Here is a 20978-nt window from a genome sequence, read left to right as displayed (position 1 = left end):
AAATGAGTAATCAGTGTGTGTGCGTGTGTGTTCTGAGGCAAGATTAGAAAATTGCATAACTGCCTCAGTGCTTGTGGACCTTATAGTCCTTACAAACTCTGTCTTTATTCTGTTTCCAAACTATTTTTCAAGAAACTGATATAATGAGGATCAATTATCCAAACGTAATGAGTTACTATTTTGAACATTAATGATTCTTTTTTATTAAGTCAGTGTTTAAATCAGTTTATACAGTTAGTCACTCAAATTTGTAACCAGTGAGGAAGCCCTTAAGTTAATGTCTTCACCAACAAGTGAAAAAAAGAAAGAAAAAAAATCTTATAAAATCAGTGGTGTTTACTCAGTGTGTCCTTTCCCTTTGTACTTTGTTGATTTGTGCTTGTTTATTTAAAAAATCGCGTTTGTTTTGTCTATATGCTCAGTCTTTGTTAGAATGTTATTTTTTTTACTTTTTTGGGGGGGTAAATAATGTAAGAATTTATGTTTCTACATCTTTAGGAATAAAAGATTACGAAACAGCTCCATCTCGCGACAGCTTTTTAAACTGCCAATCTGGAGTATGTGAATTCTCGTTGGGAGTTCTGTGTTGTCGCGATACTTTAGCGTGACGTCACCCTGAACAAGCACTTTGTAACCTGTGTTTTCAGTTTTTGTCACGCCTGTTCTCGCACTCAAAGCTTTCTGTCCCGGATCTGCTAATCCAAGGGAAGAGGCGTTATAGCACGGCTGCCGTTTACTCGCCTCCAGCTGTCGGACATTGATTTAGCACTGAGAAGTTACCCCGGGTAAAATTAGCCAGCTTTAGCCAGCACAAAATTTGTCACGCAGCTGCGCGTTTTCACCTGTTTCTGTTCTTTTCCGTCCGAGCGGACCGAGGACTATGGTGTTACTGAAAAACCTCCACCCTCCCACCGAGGGAGTGAGACACGAACAAGCCGAGACCACGGCGGTTCTGGACGGCCAGCGGCTCGGCTGCGGCACCCTCTACGTCGCAGAAACGTAAGTGGTGCACGTGGCGCGTGTTTTGCTCTTTGGCTCGTGGGTCTGGGGTTCAGGCTCGTGTTTATTGAGGTTCTTATCGGGCTTTCACGCGCACTTCATTGGAAATCACACCAGTTTACATTATAGACACAAAATAAACGTCTGCTCCGCGCGCTGAAATCACTTCCGGAGCGCACTCTTTCAAAATAATACATTGCAGAACAAAATGTGGATGTCTTCTTGTAAATCCAGTATTAGAAATATGTTTACTTATTATTTATATTACATTTTTTTTCTTGTACCTCTCCGTAAACATGATATATTTTGTGTGTGTTTTGGTATACCTTGGACTCTCGGTAATGTTAAAAGGCGGGTTTCTTTTTCCTTTCTTTCATGTTTTTTTTTTTATTTTAAATGTATTTTTTATTTTAATTTTTTTGGAATTTGTTTCTGTGCTATCATTGTATTTCTTTCCTTTTTTACATTGTCTTTGCGTTCTTTTTCTTCTTGTTGTCTTCGTGTTGTTATATTATTTCAGTTATTCAATTCTTAATTTAATTTCTTATTTATTTTTCTTAAGCTAGTAAAAAATTTTGGAAAAGCACAAAACAGCAATAAACTGGGAAGGAAACATTGTGTGTGTAAGTTCAGATTTTAAAGCTGTGTTATATTTCTCACAGACCCTCGCTGTTGCATTACAATTACATATTTTCTCATTACATATTTTTTTACAAAGCACTTTTTTACTTTTAGAAAGTAGAAGCAAACAATGTTAAAGTAATTTAGTTGGCATTTTGTAACATTTTTTTAAAAATATCATATGATAAATTAATAGTCAGTTGAGACCGTAATTAGTCGTTGCCAGAAAAGTCAGATAATAAGCTTGGCAGACATTTAAAAGCATCTAAAAGTTGTTTAGTGCTGTTGTTTAAAGCAGTTTGTTTTCTTTTTATCAGGCGCCTGTCGTGGTTTGACAGCTCAGGCCTGGGTTTCTCTCTGGAGTATCCCTCCATCGGTCTGCACGCCATCTCCAGAGACGTCAGCGCTTACCCACAGGAACACCTCTACGTCATGGTCAACGGCAAACTCAACAGTGAGGCGAAGCTTACATCTGAACTTTATATCTCTTTTTACTTGTTTAGGCCCCCAAAAATATGTAGTTTTTGGGGGGCGGGGGGAGTCCAGTCTTCAGGGTTGTTAAAGCGTGTTTGACCTGTTGTGCACAAATAGTTTCTTTACAGTTTCTGAAGGAGTTTTTGGGTCACTGCTGACTTCTCCTGTTTCCTTACAGAAGAGAACGAGGCAGAAATGGCAGAGAAAGCAGCTGATGATGATGATGACGGCAGCAGTGATGGTGGTGACGATGATGAAGACGAAGGGGTGATCACAGAGATTCGATTTGTTCCCAGCGACAAAGCGGCATGTGAGTGACCTCGCTGAGGATGAGCAGCAGGCTGCACATCCTGTATAAACGACAGTTGGAGATGGCGCAGCATCACACTTATACCTTTGTGTGCCTTACTTGCAGTGGAGTCCATGTTCTCAGCCATGTGCGAGTGCCAGGCGCTCCACCCCGATCCCGAGGATGACGACTCGGACAACGACTTTGAAGGAGAGGAGTACGACGTGGAGGAAGCCGGTGAGGCAAAACTCAAACGCATAGATGCAGAATGCACCTGGCTCAACGTTACAATGGAGTGGCCTGTAAAAATGGGTCTGATTTCAGTCTGGATGATTTAGGATCCTCTGTTCATGCACTTCTTTGTCTCTTTAGCAGACACAAAGAAGACAACAGCTCCTCGCATTCCAACAAACAGTGATATAAATCCTCAAATTAATTCAGAAACACAAAACAAGCAGAAAATCTTTCCAGAAAAAAAAGTTTTCTTTTTAAGCATTTTATTGTATTTGTGAATACAGAGTAGAAATGGCTTTGTGCTTAATTGTATTTCTATTGAAGTGAATTTCTTACATCACCAATGGCTGTTCTTGTAAAGTTGATCTGTTCTGCTCATTTCCAACCTAAAGTTTTATTCTTGGACACTAAATTATCTTTAAACACATTTCATATTTACTTTATTCCTCCTTCCGACAGCACCACAGTTCATCCTCGATGCTCCTTTCTCTGACACAAACCCCTCCCATTTATCTCCTTTAGCTCCTCCCATTTAAGTAAGCTTCCTTCTGATGGATGGATGGATACTTTATTAATCCCACAAGGGAAATTGTTGTTGATTAGCTTTGTCTAGCAAAGAGAAGGTCTGATTAGCCACATTATGGATATCCCTGTGTTTGAGATGAGACAGATCCAGGTTATAAACTAATCCTCATTAATAAGCGCTTAAAAGCTCATAATGATTACTTGTTAGTATGGTGATCTCATGATTTGTTATGGTGGCTGTTTTACTCTGAGCACGCACCATTGTAGCTGCATATATGACAGAAAATAAGGATTACCAAATAGCTCCAGTTTAAATAGTTTACTGTAAAGAACATTTGATAAAATAGTTCTTTTGTCTGAATGTAAAAGTCTTTTCATTTTTCTCCTTCTGTCTTTTCTCTTTCCACTTCACGGACTGATGACTCGGACTGCTTGCTTGCAGAGGCTGGTAAGTTTAAATGAGATGAGCACAGAGTAACTGATGTTTATGGCAGTGCAGTGTGGACAGGTGGATTAAACAGTACTCTTTGTAAATCTGTCTTTAAATCACTGAAGGAGCAGCAGGACTGAGAATAGATGGTTATCAGCAGCTGAACTTTCAAAATAAGAGTGAGGGGATTGTGCTATCCTGTTGTTAAGTGATGATGTGTGAACCCTGCATCCAGGTCCAATTTGTCTTTAAATTGTTGCTGCTGCATCACCATCTCTCTCCTCCACCTGCTTAGAGCACGGTCACGCTGACATCCCAACCTTCTACACCTGCGACGAGGGCCTGTCGGCGCTAACGCAGGAGGGTCAGGCCACGCTGGAGAGGCTAGAGGGGATGCTGGCTCAGTCGGTCGCTCAGCAGTACCACATGGCTGGAGTCCGGACGGAAGAAACAAAAGCCGAGTTTGAAGGTCAGAGTCGCACAAACCTCGACCTGTCGCTCTTTGTGTTTTAGTTTTAATAAGTAATGGCATGACACACGGAGCATGATGAGACAGATGTGAGGGACACAATAACACAAAGTTAGACTAAAACTAAACAAAATGGCACCGTAGATACAAAAAAGGTCAACTCATGTTCGACGTTGCTCTGATGCGTATCGGGAAGGCGGATGGTTGATCAGCATGCAGCCTGGCTGTCATCCATTGCTATCTGAACTTTGCAGCATTAGTGTTTTGGTTGCCACCATGTTGGTTTATTCAACGAACTGTATTTGTCAGATAAGTTCATTAAAATGCTTCAGGAGGCACCAGCAGCATAGACAGAGTGGAGGTGAAGCTTAGCAGGCAGCTACACCTGTGGTGACACACCTGTGAATCAAAGCAGCCAGTCCCTAACTTTAAGCTCTGGTATCAGTTATCATCACCTGTACAGTTGTTACTAAAAATGAAACTATCCTATGTTTTTCTTGCTTTAACCAGTCAATGAGAGACTAATAAATATACTGTTCAGTTTATAATGTAGAGCAAATATAAATTACTTACATTTCCTCAAAAATCTTTTCTGTGCAGTGAAAATTAAAGTATTTCTGGATGATTTGCAAGATGAGGATCAATTATTTTAAGATTTATTTCTGGTGTGTACATTTATGTTGACAGATGGGATGGAGGTGGACACAGCAGCGATGGAGGCGGGTCAGTTCGAGGATGCTGACGTAGAGCACTGGTAGGTCTCAGTGTGTCGGTCAGCATTTGCAGGAATTGGCCTTTAGAAGCAGGAACAGGCAGTCTGGCCAAAGAGCAGACGTCATGAAGAGAAAGCTCTGTGAAAAATGTGGTGGTAAAACAGTAGCCTGAGGGTGGAAATCTTTTTAAAACTTCATTTTGGGGCAAAGGCGGCACACTTTTAAGCATTTTAATCTGATTTAACAGGTGATGCTATAAGTGCTGATTTTAATTACCACTGAAATAAGAATTCATTTACATCATGCTTCAAAAATAAGTACAATTACATTTATAATGGCTGCAAAAGATCATGTGATGATCTTTTGGGTCCAGATCCACCGTCTGAATCTCAGCATGCCAGTGAAATGTAACTACACTCACACTACACTACCACTTGTTTAACTAAAAATGTGTGAATGGGTGGATGACTGGATTTGCTTTGGGGTCCTTAGGGGCCATTTACCATTTAAAAAAGGCAGTGATAATATATACAGAATATCATATGCAGAATAAAATGTAAAATGTGTGCTGAGGTGAGAAACGTACTGCACACGGCCCACTGAGCTAATCATCAATCAGTGTTTGCATTGATTAACCGTGTCGTGAACTTGCGACCACAGAAAAGTTGCCTGTTTGCAGTTTGGTTCATTCGTGTGCGTTCTGACTCTTTCTGTAGATGGAAATCGTGTCTGCAGCCGGTCAAAGCATCAGTGTTGCATCGTGGGATTGAAGACAAGGACAACAGCACTTCTTTAAAGCTCTTACTCTCTTTTCTGTGAAACCTTTTACCGCTGAGCTTCCGACATCTGCTCTGCCGCATCGTGTGGTTTCTGTTAATTCGATAACGGTCACATCGACATACTGTCAGGCACTTCTGTAACAAAGCTACTCTGGACTTTTGAGATGCAGTCCTGAACGTGTTTGTAAAACCAACTAACGCTGAGTTTTTGTTTGTTTTGTACCTAATGACCAATTGAATATTTGATGTTTTTGCTGAGGACAGTGGATCTTTGTATGTGATTGTCAATAAACAAGTAGTTTTTGTATCAGCTTGTTTATTTCAGTGTTAGTTCAGATAACAGTGAAACTCAATGTGGATGGGAGCACCAAAGTTTGTCCGTCTGGAGCTGCTCATTAATTCGTATATCACAGAATTTCAAACACCACAACAGTTTGAGGTGTTTGTCTTCAGTCCTGTTTTTGAGCATCAACAGTTCATTTGTAAGGCGCTGTTCTCAGGCCAGCAGCTCTAGCAGTCCTGGTTAAAGTCGGTGTCAGCTGTGTGAGTCACAGATGTGATTTATTTCCTACAAACTAAAAAAGCTGAACCATCGTCCTCCAAGTGTTGATTACATCAGCGGTCCCCAACCCCCGGGCCTCGGACCGGTACCGGTCCGTGAGTCGTTTGGTACCGGGCCAGGAGAGTTGAGGCTCAGGTGTGAAATGTATCGTTTTCTGGGTTTTTATCGGTTTTCAGTGTTATTTTGTTATCGTTTTTATTGTTTACTCGGTTTTCCTGGGTCTTTTCACGTGTGTTATGAATAAATCTTCTTTTGTTTTGGTACCGGTACTAGTTTTATTTTGTTGTATTTATCCGCGACACCTTAAAGGCCGGTCCGTGAAAATATTGTCGGGCATAAACCGGTCCGTGGCGCAAAAAAGGTTGGAGACAGCTGGATTACATCATTTTTTTACATGGTTTGTAAATGGAACAGTTCCATAGCATTATATTCTATAGACCATACTGGTGGATCTGGAGAAGCTGACTATTAAACCACCAGCCTTCCAATAATGGTAAACAGCCTGCACTTCCTCCTCAGCCATCATTGAACAGGCAGTGAATGCCTACTCATTTGGATATGCGAGGAGCAGCGCCAGGAGCCTCTGGTGGCAATTTTTTAAGGATTTTATATATGATAGAAGCTTCTGAGTAATTTTCAGCTTTGCATGGTCTCACTAAGGTCAGTTAAAAGAGGAAGTGTAATCTCACAAAATTATATTTTCTTGATGGGCATCTTGACACTGGATTGAGTCTTGAATTTTGCAAATGTTTAATGGACTTTATCAAAAAACGGTAATCATAAAATAGTGAATGAGCCAATTATTGCATCAGCTTGTAAAAGTTTTCCATCTTGCAGATTATCTGCACAGAAGAAATCAAAAATATCTTTATTTAACTTATTTGAGCAGCCATGTATCCCACACGGTGAAATGAAAACGCCATTTTTGAAGTTTCCTTCAGTTAATCTTCAGAAAACGGATCAAACTTTACGGCAGGCGTCTCAAACTCGCGGCCCACGTCACACCTATTTGCGGCCCATATATTGACGTGAAGAAATACAGTGGAATTTGGTCCTTGTTAAAGTGAGTTCTTTAAAAAGCAAAAAGCTTTTTAATATGAAGGCAACAAGAGCGGAGAGCACGAACATGCTGAGGGATTGGCTGTGTTAGTCCAGTGAGAGAGTCAAAAACTGATGTGCACACTTATGTCTGCGTTTTTATTTTGTTAAATACAAACACAATTATGCGATGTTTTCTTGTTTTCTTGTTTTTCTGGTACTACTTGAACACTAAAGTGGCCCTCCAATGAGATGGCAGCGCAGCAGTGGCCCACAGCTCATTTAAGGTTGAGACCCCTGCTTTATGGTATCAACATAAAACTGATGCATATTTAACAGCAACAGATGTGTTCAGACTGACGCTTGGATTTGGCTGAAATGTGTTTTTCAGCCCTGAAATGTGCAAAATTTCAGGACAGCTTTCATAGTATGAAGCTAATAACTTTTCGTGGCTTCTTTGGAAACACTAATGTTTTTGCTGAACCCTTCCCAGGATCAAAGAAACAACCAATCAGCACTGACCACTGTTTATTTATGTTTGCATGTACAGTATTTACAAAGAGCTCAAAGGCACTAATTGCATTTGTGCAAAAACTAACAGACATGTGCATGTACACTCCTACACTGTGCATGGCTCAGGAATGTTGCATTAGGTAAAAATATGACTAAAATACACAGATCATTCACTCAAAGACAGACTAATGAGGTTGTTGCAATATTATGCTACATCACATTTTCAGTTTGCAGTTGTCAGATTAGTTTAGTAGCTTAAAAAGTGATTGAAACATAAAATAGGGGCTAAGTGTATGTTACTGTATAACATTTGTTTGCAGGGTTACAACACATCTGTGTCCTTTATATCAGCTCTGTGGTTCCAGTCTTTAAAAAAAAAAAAAAACTCATGCAAACATTATTTTAGTAACCCTAAAAAAGGTCAGTGTGTTGACTCAGGATTAAAAATACAAAAAGTTCTACAGGTTTGATTGAAAGTAAAATGTTGGCGTTGCCCTGTTCACAAATTTAAAAGCTAATTTTGTGTTGAACTTCTCAGATGTGCTTCTGGTATCCTTTAAAAAGAAGTGCATTCGTGCGGTTCTTCTTCTTCCTTCTTTCTCAGCAGCAGGTTGACAGTCCGTCACAAACAGCTTCACCTGAAAATCGCCGTCCAGCAACGCTCACGCCTTCTTCTTGCTCTCTGTGGGAAGATGGCGAGGTGACGGTTTTGTTGAGAGCGCAGGGACGAGTTTGTCGAACAGCAGCACCGAGCTCATCATCCCTGAAAGAACCACGATGCAGAAGAAGAGGAGAAAAATTTAACTTTTAAGACAAAAGTTGTTTTCTGTATGTCAACCATGAAACTTCTGAATAAAACATTTAAGGTGTTACTGTGAAGCGATGCACACCGCTCAGATAAATGAAACAACTCCCAAACAACAGTCACCTCGAGGCGCTTTGTATCCAAAGCTGTCTTATTTTTTAACTGCACCGAGAGATATTTTTAGACGCTCGTCGCTCTGCCAGCGACGGTAAATTACACACATCTTTGCTTCAAACAAATGAGTCATGAGATTTTAATATTTAAGCAGCTTATCAGATTTGTGTCAACACTTTGAACACAACTGGCTCGCTGGCTGCCAGAGACACAGGCACTAAAACGTAGCAGTGCTCATCGCTAATGCGGTTTCTTCTGTCTAACAGTTCAACTAAAACCTTTACCGGTGATCCACGTGGCAAAGAGGGGTCATTTATGACCACGGCTCTTTATTTCTGTGTACCGTCGTGTAAAAATATTTTCTATCTTGAATCTGTCCTGGAAATATAAAGACGAAACTGTCTTTAAGGCTGCACCACGTTTTGGACTCAACTTGAAAGAAAGGCAGATGTGAAGGGTAAAAGTGAGGTCAGAGGTCAAATGTGACATGATATTTGGATCGAAACTATATTGTGATATTTAAAATCCGCATGTGCAACTTCCTAACTGTCGTCAATACAAACAAAGGCAGCAGCATTTTAAGCACATTTTTAAAGATTAAAAACGTTTTATGAAGGTTTGGCTGTATTTGACCTTAAAGAACTTAGACTTAGAGCCTTTTATTGTCATCGAGCGATTTCTTGCACAGCGAAATTGAGTAGCTGGACCACAAAGGTGCAAAAGTAAAGAAAAGAAAACAATATACAAGGAGGGAAAAAATAAAAAATAAAAAGCAATATATATGTAAACTGCACGGTGTATGTGTACAAACATTGAAACAGAAACATTGTGGGGCGGTATACAAGGACAGTTATACAATATAATAAATAAATAAATAAATAAGGGAGGGGCTATGGTCATTTAGGGCGGGGATGGTAATTTCACTGAGACCAAAATATTGCACAGAACATGGAAAGACTGAGAAGGTCAGAAAGAAGGTCCAAAATAAGGTGATATTCAGGAACCCCATTTATCATTCCCTATACGCCGACACGATGAAAATACAATGACAGTAAGAAACATAGTTTTACATAGCTCTATTATTATCCCTTTGACATTCAGAGCAGTCAACTGACCTTGAAGGAAAGGTCGGAGGTCAAACGTGATATGATATTTTAAACCTTTATATGGTATTTTCTATATGTTGACGATACACACCACACTTGTAAGAATCATAGTTTCTTAGTTAAAAGGCTTTTTGTCTGTTTTCAAATAGCATGTAAGGCAAATGTTACTGGACTGTTAACATGACTCCACGCTACACCCCCTCAAAGTTTTATCAGAATTCATTCAGGACTTTTTGAGCTGTCGTGTTTATAAACAAAATGAAAAGCCAGAAGAAATTTCACTTATCCTTATTAAAAGTCAAAGACCTGAATTTATAGCACTGAGGATTTTCCAGCCAGTTTGTGCAAAAATCCCATTAAAAACTATTTTCAAACTGATGTTACTGGCTTCAGTCGGCAGCAGGAAAAATACTTGTGATCTCTTTAAGTTGAGATTTTTCTAACGTCTCTGTCAGGTGTGTTAGTCTCACCGAGCAGCGGGCCCAGCCAGTAGACCACGCAGTACTCGAGGAAGGAGTGTCCACCGCAGGGGAACTGTGTGGAGAAGGCCAGCGCTGGGTTAAAGACAGCTCCGGTCACGCTGCCACCTGGACACACATGCACAGTTTTATTAGTGAACTCATATTTGCTCATCATTTAAATCTGCTATACAGCACAAAGCAGCTGAATGCATTCCTGAATCTGCCTTAGAAAGTTAAAGTCTGTGAAGGTTCTCAGTCATCCAGGTCATATTTGCATCTGGAGTTTTTTGGACGCTTTTCTTCTCCATAAAGGTATAAAAAAAAGAACAGAAAATTATAATATTCCAGCGGATGTGTGACCTTAAAGGTTTCTGGCTGAAAAAAGGTCACTGATCAAACAGATTCTTGCTTAGATTTTAATCAGATTCTCTGGAGGAAAATTTGAAAACATTTCCTCAGTATTCACTCATCAGCATTCAGTCAAACGTTCATTTACGGGTGTAGTTAAAAATCTGCTAATAACTGACTTTACACGGGAGTGAGAGATGTAATCTGTTACTCTTCATGCGAGAAAGGTGTCTCTGAGATGTACTAATAGTGTGTTAGTTCCAAATAGTAAATTAGTGAATGTATTTCATTGCACTTTGATTATTCTGGGACAAACAGTGCAGTCTTCCTCAAAGCATCACTGTGAGAATAATAACAGTTTATTATTGGTCAATGAGGAAAAATAAATCCTCTTTATTATCAGAGTGAAAACAGACTTCCACAAATGAATGTCAACTGATGACTACATAAATATTCACCTCTTTAAAGATGACTGACCTCATTCAACAGCCAAATGACTTATAAAATCCTAAAATCACATATTTCTGGAAGGTCCACTCACTGGTTATTCAGCATGCCAGGCTGCAGTTACACCATGCAGGCAAAAGAGCACTCGGAGCAAGTTAAAGGAAAGTTTATTCAAAAGTAGAAGTCTGGGAATGGAGACAGAGGAGTTCACTTAAATCTGTCATTATGAAACGGAAGCAATCAAATCTGCCTAAATCTGACACTCAAAGGTAAACTGGATACCTGGCTGACCATCACGTTCACGACCAGGTGAGGACGGATCAAAGATCAGGAGTCGATTTTAAGCGTTGAGTTTGGCTTGATCATAATTGTCCCTGTCTGCTTGTTCTATATAAACACACAGTGAACATGTGTCCCTCTACACACACTCAGAGTAAAGGTTCACCGGTCACGCTGCCACCTGATTGGCTCCCATTCTTAACACTTTAGGACTGAGGCTTTTCCAAGCCCCAGTGTTTGTGAAGAGAGACCGTTATGATGGCTCTCCCGCAGGGTAACGTGTCACTGCCTTTTGATGCCTGCGCTACCCTGAGGTGGGACACGTTGCCACATAACTATAAGCTGCACACTTTTGTGTGTAATATGATGAAAACTACACAAACAAAGCGGCTCCGACCCTCACATCGCTAATGCGTGTTTATGAGAGCAGGAGGTCTGAGCCACTGTTCAGCCACATTTAGGTGATTTTTATATATTCGTGGCTGAAGTGTCTGATTGGTGCCCGGTTCGTCTCTCCCCCAACAGACCCCGGCACCATGTAAATACTCTGATGTGCTCGTGATTTCCGATCACGTGATTAATTAGCGGTGGAGCCGGATTTGATTCCCTGCAGCAGTCATATAGAGTTATCATACCTGCATAAACCGCTGTGGTGATGACTGCAGCCACGGCGTGCACGCGGAATTTCTCCTGCACCGATTGCGTGTGCGTGATAACAGTCTGAACCGCAAAGGCGCACGCGAGCTCAACCGCAGCGGCCTCGTGCAGGGGCGCGTGGATGGGGCTGGTGCATCGGAACCCGAACAGCTTGTGTCGCGCGTGCAGTCTCGACAGCCCGACCCCCCACAGCCTCGGTACCGCAGCGCGTGCAGCGGCGGCCGCCGCGAACTGGCACGCGATCCTCCGCAGGGCGCGGGAGCCCGACAACTTGGCGTGGTAGGCGCGCTCGAGCGCACCGGAGGGGTTCCCGATCGCCCCGCTGAAGGTGAGCCCGTGGACCACCGACGCCAAATACGTGAAGGTGAGCGCGAGACCAGGCTCGATGCCGCCCACCTCGGACAGCAGCTTGAGCTCGTGGGTGCAGCAGCACAGCTGGAAGGTGGACACGAGCTCCACCACGTACTCGGAGAGCCCGGTGTCTGCTAGGGCCCGAGCCAGCAACCTGCGGGTCACGTCGCTCAGCACGACGATCCCCGCGAGCACCGCCAAAGACACCGCCACGTCCGCAGACATGCTGCCGGCCGGTCCGTGCTCCCAGCCGGGGACAATCCCTGTGCGTGGCCGCTGCGTGCACTGAGCTGCGGGCCTCCTTTCTCCCACTAGAGCGCCCTGATGATGGGGTGCGGAAGTCTTTGCTGTGCCGGGGTGCTGTTTCTCTATATCGGAGGATGCGGAGTTCAAGCGGGAGCAAATGAGCGCCAGTCCCGGTGGCTCACATGGTGCGGAAGTGACTGAGCTCCGCAGTCCTCCTCCTGCTGGTTGTCTGCTCACAGTACGGACTAGTGATGTGTCTGTCGCGAACGAAATGTAAAAGGAAAAAGCTGAAAATTTAAATAGTTAAAAGTTGAAATGTGAATAGTTGGTTTTTGTATTATATGAATTATTTATTACATTTTATGTGGAGTGAATAAATAAAAGTATATTTACGGTGGCCCCTACAGACAAAGCACCTGCAAATTCCAAAACACATAAAAACTCAAAACACGTACAAAAGACAACAGGATGGTGGGCGCAGTGTTGAGCTTTTGTTATCTAGTGGCTACACAAGCCAGCAAGTACCAACGACCGGATTTGGTGTGTGGTAGTAACAGGTAAATTAACTTTTTTTTTTTTTTAATTATTTGAATATATATGAGTGCTTGTGTATAAATACACAAACAATACACATATGCTTTCATGCTTTCAATTGTGTAATTTAAGTGATCTAGGTAGCTCTGTTTTGGAAGTTCAGTTCATGCTAGAAATGTGTTTTGGAGTTTGTACGTGTTTTGTCTCTAGGGGCCACCGCATATATTTATATATAAACATATATAAATAAAACCACTTTTTTTACATTAGTAATTCCTTTTGTGCATAATGTTATATTATTGTTAAAAATAAATAAATTAAAGCAACAAAACAACCTGAAGAGCCGGTTCGGAGCCGAAAGAGCCGGCTCTTTTTAGTGAGCTGAGCCGAAAGACCCGGTTCTCTAAAAAGAGCCGGAAATCCCATCACTAGTACGGACTCAAATCAGTATAACGATGTAGGGAAAGGAGGACTAATTCACTGCGTTTCTTCTCCTTCTTCCGCTTTCTTCCATGTTTTTTCTCCCACTCGCGGCCCCGTGACATCACACACAAACATTTTAAAATTTACTCAAACAGAAGCAATAATCATATTTACAATACAAAAGAGTTACTATCAAATTATATTTAATGTCAATAATACTTTTATATTGTGCAGAATCATGAAGTATGATCATGAGTACTGGTTCATTAAAGTATTCTTCACTATTTTGTTGCAGTAGATTATTTCAATTAACCTACTTCATATTCTGCAGTGAAATCTAAATTAGTGAAGAAATAAAGCAGACACCATAAACCATCCCTTAAATTATTTAAATCAATAAGGTGTTGGCCTGCATTCTGTTTTTGGCTGCATGTTAAGGTCAAAATGCTGATGAGGTCTGATCCAGTTTACTGATATACTCTGCTCTACATCCTGCACTGTAATATGAGGATTGTGTGTTTATTAAAATTAAAAATCATCATGGAGTCATTGACAAAAGAACATCAACATTCAGCCTGTTGTTTAGATATTTTTATTTCAGAAATGTTTCCTAATAAAAATGGAGAATATAAAAACACAATCAAAGCAGTAAAGTCCATATTATGAAGTGTTTGCAGTATCAGACAATCATGTTTCCAGTCTGCTGCATCACAACAATTGAAATGCAAATATAAACGATTCACAACAATGAAAACAATATAGTGCAGATAAACATGGTGCTGTAATGAATCTGCTCTTAAACACAATAACAAAATACATTTTCCAAGAGAGATGATAATGATTGACATCAGAGTGAAGAACGAATACATTTACAACTGGTTTCTAACATTTCTTATAGATCGAACTGATCACTGATAGAAACAGAAGAATATTCAAAACGATACTCTGAGAGATACATGAATGAGATATGGATAAACATCAAATCACATAAAACAAAAAAGCACATAATCATTATAACTGGGGCCACCGTGGCTCAGGGGGTTGGGAAGCGTATCTTGTCTGGGCAAGACACTTTACCCTACCGCCTACTGGTGTTAGCCAGAGGGGGCCGATGGCGCATTCCACCAGTGTGTGAATGCGAGAGTGAATGAATTGTGGCATTGTAAAGCGCTATATAAATCCAATCCATTATGAAATAAAATATGAGCAGAAATATAGAAGAATTAAGTCGAAAGATAGAAAAAGGCAAAATGTTTAAAATATATAATCACATAAGAGACTGAACCGTCCAGTCAGGTCACAGATTCATATCTACAATAATATTTTTGTTTGGATTTAATCACTTCTATGTATTATTATTATTATTATTATTATTATTATTATTATTATCATTATAAATGCTGATAAGCATACTAAGTGTGTGTCTGAGCTGAAAGCTGCTCTCCTCTCCTGGTTATCTGTATCACACAGACCACAACAACACAAAGCATCACCTGCAGACCGCTGAGCAGTATCCACCTGACTCTGTAGAAGGTCGAGTAAACCCCAAAAGGCTCTCTGTAGATCAGAACAGTTTTTTCTGCTGACACACACTCATACTGTGACATTGAACCTGCACACATATACTCTCCTGCATCTTCCAGTGAGACATTAGAGATTATCAGGCTGTCATGGGAACAAGTGATTCTATTGTCACTGCAGAACTCATCATCGTACACAATTTTGCCTTCTGTTTGGATCGACTTCATGAGCCAAAAGGCCGAAGTACTTCTTTCCCAATCATCAGAGCATCTCATAGTGACTTCATCTCCCTCTGAGAAAACCTTTACTGCAGGTGGACCAAATTTAGGGCACACCAAAAGCCAGTACGAATGTCTTACTGTTTCACCTACACAGCTGTAGATATCTGAATCATTTAACATTAGTGATGGAAGTACCAGCGAGAAGTTTTGACCAACTTCTTGATCAATAATGTAGGGAACTGCCTCCATCCACCAAACCGGGGGCTGGTCATGAATGGGGTCCATGAAGGGACACTCCAGCACAGCTGTGTCTCCCTCTGAAGCATAACGTAGCTTTGTTTGTTTGGTCAAACGTACAGAGTAAGTGCTCACACACTGCTGTTGGTTCATCAACAGGCAGATGTAAGACGTTGGTCGTGTGTTGACATGAAGAAGTGATGCGTTTGTCACCTGCAGGAAACTTTCTTGGACTTTATTCACCTTCAAAATTCTGTCTTCGAAACTACTCAGCCCGGCTTGTTGTTGCCACTCCCCGTAATGTCTGATCCAACGCACCGTCAGATTCTCACCTGCTCCTTTACATTGTACGTTTACAGTAGAATCAGAAGCTATGATAGATTTTTCCCAGTTTACTGTCTTACACACAGTCAGGCTGATGTTTCTCTCATATGTCATGCTGCCCTGAGTCCAGCACACATCTTGGTACAGTCCAGAGTCTGAGTGGGTCAGGTTGTTGAGAGTAAATGAAGGAGAACCATGAAATGTCTCAGGAAATGAGCGTCGTCCTGTCAGGTCTTCATGTACTGTGAAGTTTCTGTTCCAGGGGTCAGAGATGTTCCACAGGACCAGAGTATCTTCACCAACACGTCTGGAGGTGATGCAGGAGCTGTTGTGATCTGGGAGCTTGAACTGTAAAGAGCCTCCTTCTTTTCTTATGGCGATAAATTCTTCTGCATGAATGTTGCTGATGAGAGTGAACAGCAGGGAGAAGCAGAGCTGTGCGACTGCAGCCATCCTGCTCAGAGGTCTCCTGGTGAGTGTCGTACAAACACTGACACTGCTCGCTTCATGAGCTTCCTGTTTGTGGTTGGAGGAGGAACGCCACTTCTTTATCACATCATCAAGGAACACTTTGAACCATTTGGGTCGATATCACGCCGTATATCTGCTTTCACTCTTCACAGGTCAAAGTGTGGACATGGTTTTTTTTTATACTTCGTTGCATGGGTCCAGGGGTATCAAACATGTGGTCTGGAGCACAGAACCGGCCAGTCACAGTGTCCAATCTGAACCATTACAAGTGAGATAATGTCAGCTTTACCACACAGCCATGAATATTTATAAAAATGTAAAAGTCCTTTTTAAACTACAGGGAGTGCAGAATTATTAGGCAAATGAGTATTTTGTCCACATCATCCTCTTCATGCATGTTGTCTTACTCCAAGCTGTATAGGCTCGAAAGCCTACTACCAATTAACTCATTCACTGCCATTGACGTCTATAGACGTCAATTACGTTTTTCAATGGGAGGGGCCAGAATACAACCTCGGGCAGCTTGTCAGTGAATTTTATTTTTTCATATATTTGTAAATAAATTGTTTTGATAAAACATAACCTTTCTCAGTGTTATTTCTGTTTTATAGAAGTGAAGAACTATTTTATATGTTAGAGGTGTCACAAAGCAAGAAATATTAGTGTCAAAGGCACTTTTCTGCTTGAAATGTATTTTTCACAAAAAGCTCGTTTTCTCCCTTTTTTTGGTCAAAACAGGCATTTTTGGTGGAACCCACCTCTCTTCTACAGCTGATTACTAAAGAATGGAAAATGGTAGAAACAAGCTTTTTTTATGGATGAAAGAAGAGAGTCTGTTCTTCATTTTGGTAGGTTCAGCGTTTATATGATCATAACACACCGTTTTCTGTGGCTCTTCAAAAATGAGTAAAAATGCTCAAAAACCCTGGCAGTGGGGAGTTACCTGATTTTAAAATGGCTGGCAGTGAATGAGTTAAGCATATTAGGTGATGTGCATCTCTGTAATGAGAAGGGGTGTGGTCTAATGACATCAACACCCTATATCAGGTGTGCATAATTGTTAGGCAAAGTCCTTTCCTTTGGCAAAATGGGTCAAAAGAAGGACTTGACAGGCTCAGAAAAGTCAAAAATAGTGAGATATCTTGCAGAGGGATGCAGCAGTCTCAAAATTGCAAAGCTTCTGAAGCGTGATCATCGAACAATCAAGCGTTTTATTCAAAATAGTCAACAGGGTCGCAAGAAGCGTGTGGAAAAACCAAGGCGCAAAATAACTGCCCATGAACTGAGAAAAGTCAAGCGTGCAGCTGCCAAGATGCCACTTGCCACCAGTTTGGCCATATTTCAGAGCTGCAACATCACTGGAGTGCCCAAAAGCACAAGGTGTGCAATACTCAGAGACATGGCCAAGGTAAGAAAGGCTGAAAGACGACCACCACTGAACAAGACACACAAGCTGAAACGTCAAGACTGGGCCAAGAAATATCTCAAGACTGGTTTTTCTAAGGTTTCATGGACTGATGAAATGAGAGTGAGTCTTGATGGGCCAGATGGATGGGCCCGTGGCTGGATTGGTAAAGGGCAGAGAGCTCCAGTCCGACTCAGACGCCAGCAAGGTGGAGGTGGAGTACTGGTTTGGGCTGGTATCATCAAAGATGAGCTTGTGGGGCCTTTTCGGGTTGAGGATGGAGTCAAGCTCAACTCCCAGTCCTACTGCCAGTTTCTGGAAGACACCTTCTTCAAGCAGTGGTACAGGAAGAAGTCTGCATCCTTCAAGAAAAACATGATTTTCATGCAGGACAATGCTCCATCACACGCGTCCAAGTACTCCACAGCGTGGCTGGCAAGAAAGGGTATAAAAGAAGAAAAACTAATGACATGGCCTCCTTGTTCACCTGATCTGAACCCCATTGAGAACCTGTGGTCCATCATCAAATGTGAGATTTACAAGGAGGGAAAACAGTACACCTCTCTGAACAGTGTCTGGGAGGCTGTGGTTGCTGCTGCACGCAATGTTGATGGTGAACAGATCAAAACACTGACAGAATCCATGGATGGCAGGCTTTTGAGTGTCCTTGCAAAGAAAGGTGGCTATATTGGTCGCTGATTTGTTTTTGTTTTGTTTTTGAATGTCAGAAATGTATATTTGTGAATGTGGAGATGTTATATTGGTTTCACTGGTAAAAATAAATAATTGAAATGGGTATATATTTGTTTTTTGTTAAGTTGCCTAATAATTATGCACAGTAATAGTCACCTGCACACACGGATATCCCCCTAAAATAGCTAAAACTAAAAACAAACTAAAAACTACTTCCAAAAACATTCAGCTTTGATATTAATGAGTTTTTTGGGTTCATTGAGAACATGGTTGTTGTTCAATAATAAAATTATTCCTCAAAAATACAACTTGCCTAATAATTCTGCACTCCCTGTAATTAAAACTTTTTGAATAGTTTTTTAGTTTCAAAAACAAATAAAAAATGTTGTTTCTTATGTGATCCTTCATAAAACATCACATATTTTCCAACATAAATCAGGGTTTGGTTTGGTCTAAGTAAGCAGAGAAGTCCAGGCATCCAGTTTCCATGCAGATGTTTACATGAAGCTCATCATCTGATGATGAAACTTACTTTGCACCCAAGCAGCCCAACCAGAAATTGAAAGTGTACATGCATCAAGGGATGGAGCGCATCCCGTCAATAGATCCAAAGTGCAATCGAGGCTAATCCCATGATCTTCTTATTTTCTTGTAGACCGAAGTTGAAAATCTGGCAGTATTTATTTTTGTGATTTTTTTCCCACTCTCAGCCGTCCTTCGGGCCTATTTGTTAATTTATTTCAATCATGTAAACAATATACAGGTACATTTAGCAAAGAAAATTAGAGAAAAAAATACTATACAAAATAAAGTTAAAACATTTCAATATTGCTTCTGTTCTGATTCAGTTACATGTCGAAAGGGAGAGGGAAGAAGTACACACTTATTTAATCCCACCCCTTTGCCATAAGTTATCCGTCAATATTTAGTCAGCTTCCTTACTGATAAGGAAGGGCGATCGTGGCTCAAGAGTTGGGACTTCGCCTTGTAATCGGAAGGTTGCCGGTTCGAGCCCCGGCTTGGACAGTCTCGGTCGCTGTGTCCTTGGGCAAGACACTTCACCCGTTGCCTACTGGTGGTGGTCAGAGGGCCCGGTGGCGCTAGTGTCCGGCAGCCTCGCCTCTGTCAGTGCGCCCCAGGGTGGCTGTGGCTACAATGTAGCTGCCATCACCAGTGTGTGAATGGGTGGATGACTGGATATGTAAAGCGCTTTGGGGTCCTTAGGGACTAGTAAAGCACTATATAAATACAGGCCATTTACCATATAATCTGTAATAAAAATAGTGAACAGATTTCTGATATAATATATACTATAATATCACATCAGGAAATTTTCTAAATAGCGACATTCACTTAATTTCAACATTTTCCCTTTTCTTTATAGCTCAAGAAGATCATATCTTTATAACTGTCATGTTTCGGCTGTGTACAGGCAGGAGAAGGACCCAAACGCAAAACTCAAGACAATGAAATTAAACTCAAAAAGCTGCTTTATTGCAGAATGGCATGGAAAACTAAACGGGGACATGGATAACTAACCTTAAAGTGCACTTGAAAAGCTCACACAAGAAGGCTAACCTAGCCTAGCCAAAACCAAGCGCACCATCCAGTTCGTGGACTGGTGCCCCACCGGTTTCAAGGTCGGCATCAACTACCAGCCACCCACTGTGGTTCCTGGTGGAGACCTGGCCAAGGTCCAGAGGGCTGTGTGTATGCTGAGCAACACCACCGCCATTGCTGAGGCCTGGGCACGACTTGACCACAAGTTTGACTTGATGTACGGCAAGCGTGCATTTGTTCACTGGTATGTGGGTGAGGGAATGGAGGAGGGTGAGTTTTCTGAGGCTAGAGAGGACATGGCAGCTCTAGAGAAGGATTATGAAGAGGTTGGAGTTGACTCTGTTGATGGGGAGGGAGATGAGGAAGGTGAGGAGTAGGTTCATTGCAATAAAATCATCAAAGTTATGCAAGTTCGCTCAGAAGCACTGTTACGTTGTTCTACCAAATCTTGTTACACATTCCTGTGTATATTTTTCAACTTTAAATAAATGTGTTTGAAAATGTGTTTTAATGCTATGTGAGAGTGTAGCATGGAGACATGACCACTTTGTTTTGTAGTTCTGTTCTTTCAATATCAGCACTTTCTTTTATTAAGGTGCTTCTTAATAAAGAGTACATGAGCTGTTTAATCACTGCTATGCTTAATTTTAACCCCCCAAAATCTAGAAAAGAAAGTTAACCGCTAGGTTAATTCTGAATAAAGTAAAATAACGTAAATAAATTACAAATATAATAATTTAACATTATAATAACTAAAAGCGACATTTTTAGTGAATCGATATCTTTCTTAACCCCCCTAGTTCACAAAGCCTTAAAGTTTACTCTTCGGGCGCCCCTCATCCCCCGTTTTTTTCCGCCAAAATTATCCACACCCACTGCCGCGCTGTGCATTCTGGGATATGTTGGGCCACGAAGTATACACTGCCACATCCTTGAAATTCAGGGAAATGAAGGACGCATTTGAGGGCCGGATCTCGAGCAGCCTTCGTCGCGTCGCTGTGACGTAATCGGCCTTAAAATGCGGCCTTTAAGGCTGCAGACCCTAAAAAAGATTTGTATGTGGACTTAGCCAAAAAAAAAAAAAACCCCGTGTGAATCTCTGCAAGTTACAAGTACGAATTTTGACCCT

General features: G+C 41.3%; 3 protein-coding genes across 3 annotated transcripts; 2 read left to right on the top strand and 1 right to left on the bottom strand.

Annotated features, from left to right (window-relative positions):
• The first annotated feature begins 602 nt into the window (after positions 1–602).
• Positions 603–5840, top strand: clns1a (chloride channel, nucleotide-sensitive, 1A). Its single transcript, XM_040037751.1, has 8 exons — positions 603–999; positions 1938–2074; positions 2273–2404; positions 2510–2620; positions 3585–3590; positions 3868–4041; positions 4729–4795; positions 5471–5840. Coding segments are annotated over exons 1-8 (747 nt in total). The 5' UTR covers positions 603–880; the 3' UTR covers positions 5472–5840.
• A 1806-nt stretch (positions 5841–7646) lies between these two features.
• On the bottom strand, positions 7647–12671 carry aqp11 (aquaporin 11). The gene is made up of 3 exons (XM_040037812.1): positions 11842–12671; positions 10142–10258; positions 7647–8409 (listed from the first exon to the last, which is right to left on the bottom strand). The coding sequence occupies exons 1-3, from the start codon at positions 12437–12439 to the stop codon at positions 8309–8311; spliced, it is 816 nt and encodes a 271-aa protein (XP_039893746.1). The 5' UTR covers positions 12440–12671; the 3' UTR covers positions 7647–8308.
• LOC120736985 (tubulin alpha chain-like) lies at positions 12438–20478 on the top strand. Its single transcript, XM_040037416.1, has 3 exons — positions 12438–12479; positions 12594–12733; positions 19872–20478. Exons 1-3 carry the CDS (start codon positions 12438–12440, stop codon positions 20224–20226), a joined length of 537 nt encoding a protein of 178 aa, XP_039893350.1. The 3' UTR covers positions 20227–20478.
• The last annotated feature ends 500 nt before the right edge of the window (positions 20479–20978 follow it).

This window comes from Simochromis diagramma, unplaced genomic scaffold, assembly GCF_900408965.1.
Source record: "Simochromis diagramma unplaced genomic scaffold, fSimDia1.1 OVJJ01000463.1, whole genome shotgun sequence".
Lineage (NCBI taxonomy): Eukaryota > Metazoa > Chordata > Actinopteri > Cichliformes > Cichlidae > Simochromis > Simochromis diagramma.
The sequence above is the reverse complement of the archived record's forward strand: the minus strand, read 5'-3'. Positions and strand labels throughout refer to the sequence as shown.

Coding starts and splice junctions, on each gene's coding strand:
- LOC120736985 (XM_040037416.1), top strand. CDS start 12,438: ATGCTGCCGGCCGGTCCGTGCTCCCAGCCGGGGACAATCCCT. Junction 12,480..12,593: donor CCCAGCCGGGGACAATCCCT/GTGCGTGGCCGC, acceptor TCTATATCGGAG/GATGCGGAGTTCAAGCGGGA. Junction 12,734..19,871: donor GTGTCTGTCGCGAACGAAAT/GTAAAAGGAAAA, acceptor AGGCTAACCTAG/CCTAGCCAAAACCAAGCGCA.
- clns1a (XM_040037751.1), top strand. CDS start 881: ATGGTGTTACTGAAAAACCTCCACCCTCCCACCGAGGGAGTGAGACAC. Junction 1,000..1,937: donor ACCCTCTACGTCGCAGAAAC/GTAAGTGGTGCA, acceptor TCTTTTTATCAG/GCGCCTGTCGTGGTTTGACA. Junction 4,042..4,728: donor AACAAAAGCCGAGTTTGAAG/GTCAGAGTCGCA, acceptor TTATGTTGACAG/ATGGGATGGAGGTGGACACA.
- aqp11 (XM_040037812.1), bottom strand. CDS start 12,439: ATGTCTGCGGACGTGGCGGTGTCTTTGGCGGTGCTCGCGGGGATCGTC. Junction 10,259..11,841: donor CACCACAGCGGTTTATGCAG/GTATGATAACTC, acceptor ATGTGTGTCCAG/GTGGCAGCGTGACCGGAGCT. Junction 8,410..10,141: donor CTGGCTGGGCCCGCTGCTCG/GTGAGACTAACA, acceptor TGGTTCTTTCAG/GGATGATGAGCTCGGTGCTG.